At 34.8% G+C, this 15,065-nt stretch overlaps 1 protein-coding gene across 1 annotated transcript in view; it reads right to left on the bottom strand.

Moving 5' to 3' along the window:
- Positions 1-5,020: 5,020 nt before the first annotated feature.
- LOC110454394 overlaps positions 5,021-15,065 on the bottom strand; it is a 17,687-nt gene continuing 7,642 nt past the window's right edge. The window contains exons 8-11 of the mRNA XM_021503872.1: positions 14,307-14,645; positions 13,388-13,726; positions 10,837-11,988; positions 5,021-10,199 (exon numbers count right to left, since the gene is read on the bottom strand). Of these exons, the coding sequence (XP_021359547.1) occupies positions 9,841-10,199; positions 10,837-11,988; positions 13,388-13,726; positions 14,307-14,645 (2,189 nt within the window). The 3' untranslated portion in view covers positions 5,021-9,840. The remainder of the gene's footprint in view (positions 10,200-10,836; positions 11,989-13,387; positions 13,727-14,306; positions 14,646-15,065) is intronic.

The raw sequence follows: 15,065 nt of genomic DNA, 5'->3' as shown, positions 1-15,065 counted from the left end.
TGTCTGACAGATATCAGTATCTGGATGAACGCCAACATGCTAAAGCTTCATCAGGAAAAAAGGTAACTAATGGTCTTTTCCCCAAAGTGTCAGCAGACAATGGCTCTCAAGCTCAAGGTCGAATCATGTATTATATATTAAATGTCGTAGAGTTAAATTTACGATGGCTGACAAGAGCCTGACAAAAAGATATGAATTTTCATATCTTTTTGTACCACGGTACACATTTGTATGGTACACAAAGATATGACTCAGTGGAAAAACTATTAGATAGAAAACTTTTCATTTAATCCACTACGTCAAAAAAGTGTGTGGAGGTATGCGGACCTTGTGGGGTAACATATACTTTGTGGGCGTGTTCATAACACTGAAAGTTGGACTGCAGCAAACTGTGTTCCGGATAGGAATAGTAGTAAATGATAAGTTTTGCTAGATAGTATGCTTTATTTAAACGTAATTTTCATAAAACTATCACATTTACCTATCAAACTACATTATAAAATATAAAATGCATATTCAGAAACATTTAAATTTAGGATATTTTTATATCTACCAACATTAAGCTAATTTACAAGACTTAAATCGCTTTTTTTATGAAAGAGGTAACTCTTATCTTTTCAAAATATTTTGGAGGCATTATCTCCCTTTAACCGCAGATCTGCTCATTTTCGATGTAAGCATATCGTCTATAAAGCTGCTCTACATTTACGTGATTGTTTTTGAAGATTCTTATGAAATGGCCATCGGGATATGTAAGTATTAAATATATTTCAGCAATATAAATCAGTTTTGTATTTAAAGTGGATCTGTACTTGGTCGTTAGCCTGTGATCAGATCATTTGTGGATGTTATGTTTTCTTAACTAGAGCAATGTCTAACTCAATGATCTTATGCTGGTACAGATTATTCACAAACTCATGCCCCCCACCCATTGTATAAGGTTGTCGTTATACAGAGGTTACACTGTAGTAGAGGATTGTAATATAATGACAATGCTAGAATCAATACGGTTGTCGTTATACAGAGGTTACACTGTAGTAGAGGATTGCCATATTATGACTATTCTAGAATCAGTAAGCAAAGTTGTCGTTATAGAGAGGTTACACTGTAGTAGAGGATTGTTATATAATGACAAAGCTATGATCAGTAAGCAAGGTTGACGTTATAGAGAGGTTACACTGTAGTAGAGGATTGTCATATAATGACAATGCTAGGAATAGCAAGGTTGTCGTAATACAGAGGTTACACTGTAATAGAGGATTGTCATATAATGACAATGCTAGAATCAGTAAGCAAGGTTGTCATAATAGAGAGGTTGCACTGTAGAGGAGGATTGTCATATAATGGCAATGCTAGGATCAGTAAGCAAGGTTGCCATTATAGAGAGGTTACACTGTAGTAGAGGATTGTCATATAATGACAATGCTAGGATCAGTAAGGTTGTCGTTATAGAGAGGTTACACAGTAGTAGATAATTGTCATATAATGACAATGATAAGATTAGTAAACAAGGTTGTCGTTATCGAGAGGTTACACTGTTATAGAGGATTGTCATATAATGACAATGCTAGGATCAGTAATGTTGTCGTTATAGAAAGGTTACACTGTAGTAGAGGATTGTTATATAATGACAAAGCTATGATCAGTAAGCAAGGTTGCCGTTATTGAGAGATTACACTGTAATAGAGGATTGTCATATAATGACAATGCTAGAATTAGTAAGCAATATTGTCGTTATAGAGAGGTTACACTGTAGTAGAGGATTGTAATATAATGACACTACTAGAATCAGTAAGCAAGGTTGCCGTTATTGAGAGATTACACTGTAATAGAGGATTGTCATATAATGACAATGCTAGAATCAGTAAGCAAGGTTGTCATAATAGAAAGGTTACACTGTAGAAGAGGATTGTCATATAATGACAATGCTAGGATCAGTAAGCAAGGTTGCCATTATTGAGAGATTACACTGTAATAGAGGATTGTCATATAATGACAATGCTAGAATCAGTAAGCAAGGTTGTCATAATAGAAAGGTTACACTGTAGTAGAGGATTGTCATATAATCCCTATATTATGATCACTTGGTAATCGGTACAGATATGTCACACTATATCAAATAGTAAACACGATCACAATGTTAAGTACATCTAATCTTTCGTGAATGTAACATCAGTCTAACGGTATTATTTAGTTACATACAGAATCAATAGGCTGGTTTATGGATTACTACCTTAGGCATATAAATCATAGACAATGTCCAGGACCTGACTGAACTGGTCAGTGATATATTTTTTAACTGTGAATATAGGTATGGTAATGTAATTACAAAGAGTAAAACGTGTTATAGCTGATATGAACAGTAGAAAAATGTTGGAGGACATGAAAGTCTAGTACTGGAACATAAAACATATTTATGAAACTATTTAATATCATTTTTAATAACTGGACGTTTTTCGAGGATTGTACTTTTTATTTGAAACGAATATGATATAATGAATGGTAGTGAGGTAATCACCATAGCTAGATCCATAGGTTGATCCGTTATTGAACAAGTAAAGAGATGTAAATAACAATGTTCGAAAGAATAAAAAAACAACATGTTAGGATCAGTAAGGTTGTCGGTATAGAGATATTACACTTTAATATACGGTTGTCATATAATCAAAATTTTAATACGCTATGCGGTCATCAAAGAAAGGTCACACTATAGTTAATTGTTGGCATATAATGACACGTAGATGGTCGATATATAGAAGTTACACTTAATATAGTGTTGTCATATATCCCTGATGGGCAGTCAAAATAGAAAGGTTACACTATATTCAGTGGATGTCATATAATGACCATGTTCAGATAAACAGATAATGGATATATAGAGGTTTCACTTTAATAACTGGTTGCTATGTAACCCTAATGTTAAAATCACTAAGTCTGTCGGTATAGAAATGTTACACTTCACTAAGTGGTTGTTATAAACGCAATGTGCGGATAAGGAGGTGATCAATATAGAGAGTTTACACTGTAATACATGTTGTCATATAATTCTTAAGTTATAATCAATAAAGGTTGGTATAGCAATGTTACACTTTTGTAAATGTTTGTCATATAGTGGCAATGTTCGGATAAGTAGTGATCGGTATAGAGAGGTTTCAATATAATTAATAGTGTGATGTAATCATAATGTTAGAACTAGTAAGATGGTCATTATAGAGAGGTTTACCTATAGTAATTATTGTGAGAGTATGACAATGTTCTGATCAGTTTGGTGGTCGGTAAAGACACTTTTATTTTAGTAGAGGTTTTCGTATGACTACAATGTTTGACTTAGGAAGTTGGTCTGTCCGAAAAAGGCCACTCTATCCTCGTATCAAAAAACAATGTTTCTAGTTGATAAACAAAAGATGTTGGTACCGTTAGAATGATTGATACGTTTCCAACATTTCTATCAGTCAAAGTTTTTCTCATTCATTTTTTCAATATATAGTTACCGTCATTCTTGAGCGAACAACCCCATTCTCGCTTGTTGTAAAGGTGTGACAGGTAAGGTTTATCTATACATAGACAAACTTACTAGGCAACAGGAACGTAGGATAACCTCGTCTACACTTGGCCTTCACCAATATATATATACATAAACTTCAGCCAGCAGGAATGTTAGCTCGAGAATGACGTCAACCTTATATATATGATTGTCACAATATAGTAGTAGAAACAACAGACGGGGCTTTCAAGTAGCACACCAATCAATGACACATGAAATCTAGTAGCGTGCCTTTGGCCTTCTTGAAAGCAGATTGAGAATGATGTACTGGCAAATCAGTATGAACATGTTCAATTAATATGTTGATTAATCATGGCAATATGAGCAGGCAATGGTTGTATTTATGTCGATCTAAATATAACTTATGGAAACTCCTGGAAGTCACTTATTGCCTCTCTCCAACCCAGCATGTGTCACAATTGCACGTACGTTAACGGGCACAAGTCGTTGTGCCTTTTTGCCATCAAGAACTTGCACAACCAGCGCAACAAAATCACGTTCAGTCATATATGTCACTCTTACCAAAATGAGACATACAACTTTAGCAATTTTATATAGCGGATATAACGAATTACCACCCGTACCATGAATACAGTGATATCAAGCCGATAATGTGTCTTCAGGGATACAGATTGACCAATTATTGTAATAGATAATTATTTTAAAGTGTACGCTAACCAGATATGCATTGAAAACTTCAACATATAATTACAACAACTGACTTTTATGTATTTATCGACTATTAATTACTGTTGATATAACACTCCTATAATTGCTGTTGTCTGTTCATATGACATACTTATGATTGTTGTTGTTTGTTGCACAGATGCCAACATCGTGGGTAACATCCGTGATGCCCCACGTGAATACGGGCGGTTTATCATCGCACGACTCCGGGGAGAAGTCGACGATCTCCGCCCTGGGGCATTGTCAAAAGTCCAGTGGTGGCAACTGTTTAAAAATAATCCCGAAATGTTTAAGGAGTGTTTTAAAGGAATCCCTATACAGGAGGGAATGGAGAATCCATTATAAGCAACAAAAGAACAATCGTATTGGAAACAAGTTAAATGCTTTTTAGAAATCAAACCACTACACGTAATACTCATTTCACTTTGTAAAGAGACACAGAGAGAAGAAACGAAGAAGAATTTGGATATTGTGTCACGTCATCAATTTTGCCGACTTTCCAAAACACGTGGTATAGAATGATATAAACATGCTATATGCTACTTTGTCAAAGTTTACAAACAAAGGACAGTGTGCGGGAATCTGCTGGCTCTCACTATCAAGTGAATTGTGTGACAATGTGACCGTTGACTGACAATGTGACCATTGACTGACAATGTGACCATTGACTGACAATGTGACCAGTGACCATTGACTGACAATGTGACCGTTGACTGACAATGTGACCGTTGACTGACCGTTGACTGACAATGTGACCGTTGACTGACAATGTGACCATTGACTGACAATGTGACCATTGACTGACAATGTGACCATTGACTGTAAATGTTGTTAAACCTTGCGGAACACACATGTGTGAAATACTAGTGAATATGGACGTCGGGTTTACTACAATTTTCTTTATCATATTCTTACCTATCGAGATTTGGGTTCTTTTTTATAAACACTTTGCTCAATTAGCTGAATTTTAGGGAAATTATGATAAATATAATAAATAGATAAATATCATCAGATCACAGAAAATGACTGAAACATAGATTCACTGTAACACGGGTTCGTTGGTATAACGGTGGATCAGTAGAATTGGTTGTAATGCTAGTTTTATTGATGTAAAAGGTTTCCTTAATAAACGTATAATACAGAAGGTGCAGCGTCAGAGCTATTCAAAATGACGGCATGGCAATTAATTGATTAAGCTGATGCATCCGTACGGATAAAACAATCACACCCCTATCGACCGACTGCAAATCATTTTGATACATTCCAAATACAAAGACTTGTAAAATGCCATTTTGTAAATAAATATACGTAGATCATCATTTTCAGCTTTTGTCATTGATTGTTGCGGACGCAAATTCAAGACCTGATTTGTTGTATATCGGGTATAGAGGATGATTGATATTTTTTTTCTCCGTCATTAACCCAACCATGGGAGACTACAATAGATTATTATTAGTTAATGTGACGTCTGGTAATATGTAACATCCCTGTAGTACACTCATCTAAATGTTGTATTAACGAGATCAAATTCTAGGTGCATCTGTCAGTATACATCAAAACCCATTATCATCTGTAGCCTGTGTATGACATCTATAATAACTGTTTTTTGAGCTTTAACAGTAAGTCAAGTAACATTAAACTGCGTAATGCTGAAATTACGTATACGAGTTACCTCCCGTTGAACAATCCTCACATACACATTTTTCCAACGGCTAAGTGTTAATCTGTCTATGAGGATACCTGTACTATTGCAAAACAGTAGCTATGTATTGGAGACCGATTCTGTCACATGACTACAGCTTTGATAGATAATTGCTGAAAGAAACCAATACCAAGCGGGACTTTTATGAAAAAAATAGATATGAAATACACCGAACAATAATCATCAACAGTGCTTTGATTGGAAATAAGAATCAGCGAGATTCGAAACCTTGACTTCAGATCGTTATACAGTCACTATAATCAATTGAGCTACCTGGTCGACGGAAGTGCCCTGGTTCATCTGAACTTATATTCAATGTCTTAGTTTCAAGGTTAGACACATAAATACATACATAAATAAGCAATGTTAAATACATTTTAAATAATATTGAAAGAATTAAAACGAGAGGAAAAGGTTGCATAATTCTTCTGATATTGACGCTGATAACGACTTGGACACTATAGCCGGTGTCTTGATATCACTTGATGACAGTAGTGCGTAAAGACATTTTGATGAAGTTGTAGATCATAAAAATACTACAGCAGTAGATATTAAAGAAATTTTTGGCTGTATAGGGTCATGTGAGGATGGAACTGCATTACTGAAACAGGTAGAATGGAATGTTATTAAATTAATATAACCCTTTCTTTATATATTTTTAGATTTTCTATTCATATCTTTATTTAATGAAATGGACTACGTTACGTGTCTCTTTGTAAATTTCGATCTCACAAAACATAATAGAATAAAAACAACGAAATGTATAAAATCATAACAAATGAAATGACATGTGTGTGCTAATTAGATCGATATGGAATTAAAAACATTACCCAACGACAATGGCAATCATAAACAATAAAGGGTAGAGAATACATGTACCTACAAACAGCATCAATATATAGGTTAACAGGATGTGCATAAGTGTTGCGAATTAATTATCTGATAATCATCAACAATAATATTTGCCGATGAAATGACGCGTGTGTTAATTATATCGATTTGGAATTAAAAGCATTACCCAACGACAATAAAAATCATAAACAATTACGGCCAGATAATACATGTACCTACAAGCAGTATCAATACATAGTTAAACAGGATGGACATAAATGTTGCGAATTAATTATCTGATTATCATCAACAATAATATTTGCCATCGATTCATTGTAAGTACAGTGATATAGATAATGATATAAAGCTGACAGTGCAAGTGATTATTTTGAATGATTCTATAGAAATGGCCATCTGGATATATAAGTACTTGAAATTATATAAATATTATTTGTATTTGTAGTTTATCTGTATTTGGTCGATAGCCGTTGACCAGATCAAATGGAATATTATGGTTTCTAACTATAGTTTATATACAAACTGATTACGTCACATGTTAAAAGTTAGTCAATTGTTTGTCACAGTTGCTTAATTAATCCTCATCACCATCAAATAGTTTAAAATTGTTTTAACTTGATTTAAGTGGAGGTCGAAGGTGCTTAAACTAATCGACATAACCCTCCTTAATCCCATCCACCCTCCTCTTCCCCTTTCGTCTCAAAAACAGGCCCAATTAAGGGTAAGAAGTCGATTTTAAACATGTTTCCTGTCTGGTTGGTACAAAGGATTCCCCACAGATTTTGAAAACTTAAGCATTAAAGAAATCTCCTATCAACAATGCAATATCAAGCGAGTCCATAACCATTGCTCTAGTACGTATATCTTAATATGTTTTATATATGTAGGAGCAACGCAGGATTTTCGATAAAAACGATTGAAATAAAGACTATAGACAATATATTGTCCTTACTATAACTCACACTTAGCATGAATATGGCCTTATCAACAGTAAAGTGGTCGGTGTAGAGAGGTTGCAAGATAGTAAATGGTTGGAATTATAATAACAATGTTAGGATCAGTAAAGGGTTGGTATAGAGAAGTTACACTATACTAAATGGTTCTCATGTAATAGTAATGTCAGGATCTGGTAGGCGGTCGGTTCAGACAGTTTACATCATATCAAAGGGTTCTGATATAACCTCAAACAGTAAGGATGTCGTTATAGAGAGGTTACACTGTAGTAGAGGGTTGTAATGCAATACATACGTTAGGATCAGCATGTGGTCGATATAGAGATGTTACACTATGTAAAATATAAATGATAATAATATACAGCATTTGATATAGCGCCCTATCTAGCTAACATATACGCCTGTTCGTTGTTTATTGACATAAGGGAAGCAACTCTTACGACCTTACACATTGACAATTTTTGGGCAGTGCTCAATTTGCTCACTTGTGCGATTAAGATCTTGATAATTTGAAGGTCATCTCATCCTTAGGCTAGTGCAATAACCGCTCTTATCGAAAAAAAAAAAAAAAATAATGTTATTCTATGTGTTAGTTTGCACACAGTGATGTTGAAAGGCTTCATCAATCATGGTACATTATCATCCCGGTTGCCTCTTTCAGAAGTGTTTCTTTCTTTAATCAAAGTTATTCGGCAAATGCAATTGTATATTTCGGATAAATTTTCGAAGAAGAAAAAGGTATAAGGAACTGATTGTGAGATATGAAAAAAAGATGTAAATATCTGATTTTTTTACTTTAATCTTATTGAAATTATTCAGATAATGAATGAGGTTTAACTTATCTTATACATATAGTGTAACATCAATTAATCAATCAATCTGCCGTACCAATGCTTAAACTATAATAACACATTGGCATTATTGTTCATGTCATCACTATAACTTTGTAAAAACAAATCCATAACTTGCGAATTTTTATGAAAACATGAAAGTGATGAAATAAAGAATCTACAGTGAATTTAATGAAAAAATATAACGAAATCTGGAAAAGGATTTGAACCTTGGCTCCCTGATCACTTCATTGTCTTTCTGTTGCGCTAGTTACATCACAGTGTGGTAAGGGTAGGTAACTCTGTATATTAAGGACTGTAGTGGAGTTTTCTAGTGCTTTGTCGGCAGTTGAACAGGGACAATTTAGTGAGGTAAGTTATTTTTGAAAACCTAGTTTCAATATTCTTCATGAAAATATAGTTTGATACTCCTTATGAACAATACATGTCGAGAAACAAGAGACAACGTTTTCTTGGCGTTCCTGTCCAGTGGTGAGAAGGTAAGTTCTCGCTTTGTTGACCTAACTTCATTCGAATACAAGTGCTGACATTTCTTCTGAATCAATAGCATCATCCAAACAACATCTCAATTATCGTTATAAACGAGTAATTTAGTTTAATGTTTTACCTATAAATATCCCACTATGTTCACTTCTTGCTGAAGGGCCCGGATATTGCGCTATTTAGGTCGTAGTTATTTTAATCACCGGCTTTAAAGATAAAACTGACCGCACTGGTTGGTTTCAGGTCAAGTCATTATCAACTACGTAGACTTTCGTTACTGATGCTGCTTGACTAAATAGCCCCCCTAATAGAACAATATTTGACTTTAGTCTTGTAATCAACGGTATTCATATTATGGTGATTTATTTTAATACAATTACCTCTGATCTGTAATAGAACTATTTATATATGTATGCCCTTACCTGTTGGAATTAAAATCAATAACGGACTATTGTTGAGATGAATACCTTCTGAGATTCATTCTTGTGAAGAATAAATATCGGATTATCTTAATTTTCGTTAACACCATTAATTTGATAATACAACTAACAACTTTTTACACGCAATTAAATTAAAAAATAATGTCAGGTATTATTTTCAAAGAATAATGACAACAGCAATATATATATAAAACATTTGACGCCAATCACGCTACTTCCATGAAACTATTTTCCGAAATCGTTCTTATCTTCCAAAACTTGCAGAACGATTAAGGAGGAACTATATACAACGATTATCGCTTTTGTCAAAGCAGTGCTATTTCAAGATAGTTTAAGGATATGCTTTTAGTTTGTAACCCCCACATTGCGTCAAAACATCTTTGATGGGAATAAAATATCCCTCTCGACCTTTTGCAGCAAAGAACAGCCCAACACACTCGAGTTTGTCTTCGGCATTTTTCACAAACACTCCCCCTCCAGAGTCACCTTGCTGATGAATGACACGACACAGTATTCTTGTTAATCCCCTCATAAGAACTTTACCCTGAGGATAAACAATCTTTTCTTCGTGTCCTATCGCTGAACAGACACAGTTCAATTCTGAAGTAAAAGCGCCGAATTTCAAAACGGGACTGTCCGGCAGGTAATCTCCAATGGTTCCTGTGTTGAAAGTCAATCCTTCTGCAATACCTATAAAACAAAAATATCTTCACTATATTTGCCAAAATATTTTGTTATTCATTATTCATTTTGTTGCAGATGATTTCAGACACTGTGTTAATGATTTTTTAAACTGATTTTGCCCTGAAATTGACGCTGTGATAAAAACATATTTCAGACTGTAACATTCTACATTTTGATATTATGTTCTTATTAGAAGGTCAATTGTAGCATTTTCTGATCATCAATAATCTAGAAATATTGATGAAAACGTAAATGAAGGAAAGTCGAATGATTTTTTCAATAAACGCGGTTTTTGAGAAATCGATAAGTTATAGTTTTCATCTTTTTCAAGGGTCGATTTTGTGGAAGCGATGAAAGCCTATCAAACCAAGGTTCACAGAACGTTTTTGTAATCGTATCATACATAAAGTTTAAAGTTTTGAACGTATTTTGTTGAAAAAATTATCATTACGATAGTCATTATGATATTGAAAGTAAAGGAGGGCAATCAAATCTGCGATTTCTTCTACGTATCTTTAAGGATATTTATCTTTTTTATTTTTATTTTTTATTTTGTCAGATTTCATTGTAATCTTAACTGTAACAATTAAAAATTAGTCTGTTTATCTATTGTATAAATGATAGACAAAATCACAATGCAAACCTGCATCAAGGAATGCACCTTGTTGAACAGAAACGAAGTTGATTGATCTTGGAATCCGCAACGCAGACGTAATTTTCACGACAGCAGCATCAATAGACGGATCGGCACTTGGTTTGAAGGTCATTTTCACTACTTCACCACAAAGAGAATCTGCATTAGAGTCTTTCTGTGGTTGATAGACGATATGATTGCGTCCGGACTGAACACCAAAAGCAGGATTGTTATCAAGAACATGCGCACAAGTGATAAATCCTGTTTTCTGATTTGGCAATTCAACGAAAGGTCCAATTGTCCCGCAGACTTTGTTGTCTACACAACTTCCGGTGATGATACCTCCACATGCCAAAGGCTTAAGTTTGTCTGACGGTTGACTGGTCAAGACAATATATTCCTCTCGAACGTCAACCGGAAAGCAGATATCCTTACAACGCAAAACACGAGGGAATTCTTCTTCCTTCTCCGTTAGAAATCCTTTGAACTTGCAACACAGAACAATACAGTTATCTCGGAACGCTTTTCCACCCGTAGTACGAACGGCCGATATACGAATTCCGTTGAGGTTTTCGTGATTTCTCCAAAGAGTGTCACTGTTCGCATCAACAACATCTTTCATACGTTCGTTTTCTTCTTTCGACAGACCGGGCACTTCCATATCTAATTCAAAGTCGATGGCTCTTTCATTGTCCTGGTCAAACCCGTTAGCGTTTTTGTATATCGTTTGTATTCCAGCTATTTTCGAACATGCATCGTCGAGTTGATCGGTGGTATAAATAACTATGACATTTTCACCAGTTGCAATCAGTTTGCCATACTGAACATCTTCGTGTTTCTCTAGAAGCTGGGTCAGAATTCCTCTGACGAGAATAGTCTTTGTTGAAATAGTTCGAACACCAGCCAAACATTTGTCGATAGTCCTGAAAGACGAATATTTTGCTAATATATTTAGAACGGGTATGTTTTCGCTGTGCATTGCCAATTCTAACGGTGTCATCTTTCCATATTTGGGCAGCTGAAGGTTGGTGTAAGGATGGATATCGGTGTCAACTTCAACATTGACGTCTTTAGGAAAATCTTCAATCAGCCTTGAGCATTCCGCTTCCGATCCACTGACTGCACAATGATGTAGTTTAGTCCAGGTCGACCAATGGATGCCTAAAGATAAAATAAGTTATTAGCAAGTTATTTAAAGGTGAATGTAAGACAGAGTCATTGTACGTTTAACATTTGGTGATATATACATTATGCCAAAAACTGAAGTACACTACACTATACAGCTGTTTCGTCCTTATAGATCTCGCCGGTTATGCTAGGGTCCACTGCAGGAAAACCAAATTGATCTAAACTTTAGAAAGATACCACGGTACATAAAACCCAACATGTTTTTAAGTTAATAATTGAGCTGATAAGTTTGAAATCACTTTACTTCATCATTTTATTTTTTTATGACAACAAAAGTCCAGTATTGTATAAAATCAGAAAACTTTAGTTTTAAACACATATCGCTTTTTTGTTCTTTCCATTGATTTTACAGCAGATCATCTTTAATGATGTGTTAATCTGTAGAGAAATTGTGTGAAGAAAAATTGTGTGAAACTTTGTAGATTTCGTTTCCCATTCTACAGGAATCAGCAAAGAAAATACCTGCAAAATTCAATTTATTGTAGCAGTACTTAATATGATTTGTATGAACATTGTGTTGGGTAGCATCCGATGATTATAGTAACGAAACATGTTAAAATTGATGAAGCAGTTCTTTGCAATTATTTCTGTCTCATTTTTACATCGTAAGAGAGGCATGCTCTGAATATAAAATCAGCTAATTTGACACTTCATATATTCATGGTAAACAAGTTAATAATTGTCAGTAATTTGTTCAAGGATTCTTGTGCCACTCCGGAAACCTATTCACTGAAAGCATTGTTTGGGGATATGCTTAAAGGTTTGATAAATGATTTCTGAAAATAAAACTTTTATGAATAATAATAAAAATTACAGAAAAAGCAATAATAGTTTTCTGACTCTTAAATGTTATCGAGCTCCTCCGATCACTTTATATTCCTTCCAACGAATAGTCCGTCCGCTCGTCCGTCCGTTTGTTTATTGTGGCTAGAGTGAGCTCTCCGGTCAATGATAATACCCTAGCCATCTCGTTCTATAGTTATATCCAGAATGGCCTGCCCGTCCGTCCGTCCATCTATTGTGGGTATTGTGAGCTCTCCGGTCATTGGTAATACCCCAGCCATCTTGTAATACAGTTATATCCAGTAGGGTCCGTCCGTCTGTCGATTGTGGCTAGAGTAAGCTATCTGGTCAATGATAATATTCAAGCCATCTTGTCCTACAGTTATATCCAGAATGGTCCGTCCGTCTGTCCGTCTGTCAATTTTGGATAGAGTGAGCTCTCCGATCAACGATAATACCTAGCCATCGCGTCCTACAGTTATATCCATGATGATCTTATGATATACTACATCATACCTACACTACAATGGAAACGTCCAGTGTTCTGTCTGAAGTAGTGTGAAAATAATTCTTAATGTAACAATCTTACCTTTAACCTCAATATTTTGCGTCATACCGATGAGGTCCAAGTGTTGATTGTGATGTTTCTCTTTTGCTAAATCAAGGAAAGTTTTTCTATCGTTAGTTGTAATTCCGGTATAAAAACCAGCCTTCTGAAGCAAACGATTTACCTCTGAAAGGTACAGCACGAATTCGTATTGCATATTAGCAACAGCTATATGCAGTACAGTTATTTCATCTGTGCACTTCGAGCCAACATTAATTTTGTCTTCAATACCATTCTCTAATAGTCGAATGTCTCCACATTTGGCTGCTTGGATCAGAGTCCACTTACTGCACCCACGAACTTTGGTGTCATATCTGTTACCTGCAAGAATAACAACACATCAACGTACTAAATCTGTAACCGAACTTTAACTATTCTCATTGTTTTTTGTAATTTTCTTTGGCAAACCTTAGTTATCACTTTTTTAACCGTAATATTCAAAGTGAAGTTTTATCAACTTTAATATTTTTTCGTTGTTATTGTCTTTTTGTAGATTTTTGACGTCTATTATAAATCCGAGGTAGTTCAATCTCAAAATAATTAGATATTATTAGCACTAACAATATGAACGTAAGGGAAACACAGTTAACTGAAAATTTAAAATTTCGTTATTTATACTGCAGGCCTAACATTAATTACACTGCACCATACAACTGTCTTGTCCATCCAGGACTCGTCGGTGTTTCTAGGGGGAAAAAGTCAAACACTCAATTAGTCGGGTTAGGACTCCTTATTTAAAAACAACATAGAAGATAAGAGGAGTAATTGTTTAAATAATGAGTGAAATGGGTACATTATTAACCGATCTAACTATGTCGATGAAGTTTACTAAATTCTTAATTTAAAATTTAGCGGTGTTCTGTCTGTAGTGTGGAAATAATTCTTAATGTAACATGCTTACGTTTAACCTCAATATATTGCGTCATACCGATGAGGTCCAAGTAGTGAGTGTGATGTTTCTCTCTTGCAAAATCAAGGAAAGTTTTTCCGTCGTTAGTTGTTATTCCGGTATAAAAACCAGCCTTCTGAAGCAAACGATATACATCTAAAAGATACTGCACGAATTTGTATTGCATATTAGCAACAGCTATATGCAGTACGGTTCGTCCATCTGTGCTCTTGGAGCCAAAATCAATTTTGTCTTCAATACAATTCTCTAATAGTCGAATGTCTCCACATCTGGCTGCTTGGAACAGAGTCCACTTTCTGCACCCAAGAACTTTGGTGTCATATCTGTTACCTGCAAGGATAACAACACATCAACGTACTAAATCTGCAATCGAACTTTAACTATTCTCATTGTTTTTGTAATTTTCTTTCGCCAACCTTAGTTATCACTTTATTTTTACCATAACATTCATAGTGCAGTTTAATATGTTTTCGTTTTTATTGTCTTTTTGTAGATTTTTGGCGTCTATTATGAATCCGAGGTACTTCAATCTCAAAATATTTAGATATTATCAGCATTAACAATATGAACGTAAGAGACACACAATTAACCGAAAATTGAAAATTTCGTTATTTATACTGTAGGCCTAACATGAATTACACCGCAGCATACAACTGTTTTGTCCATCAAAGACTCGTCGCTGTATCTAGGGGCAAATAAGTCAAAAACTCATTAGTCTAAACTACATGTAAAACAGAAGGGGGGAAGGGG

The sequence above is a fragment of the Mizuhopecten yessoensis genome, unplaced genomic scaffold (genome assembly GCF_002113885.1).
Source record: "Mizuhopecten yessoensis strain PY_sf001 unplaced genomic scaffold, ASM211388v2 scaffold7831, whole genome shotgun sequence".
Classification (NCBI taxonomy): domain Eukaryota; kingdom Metazoa; phylum Mollusca; class Bivalvia; order Pectinida; family Pectinidae; genus Mizuhopecten; species Mizuhopecten yessoensis.
This window is presented reverse-complemented; position numbering and strand designations above follow the sequence as displayed.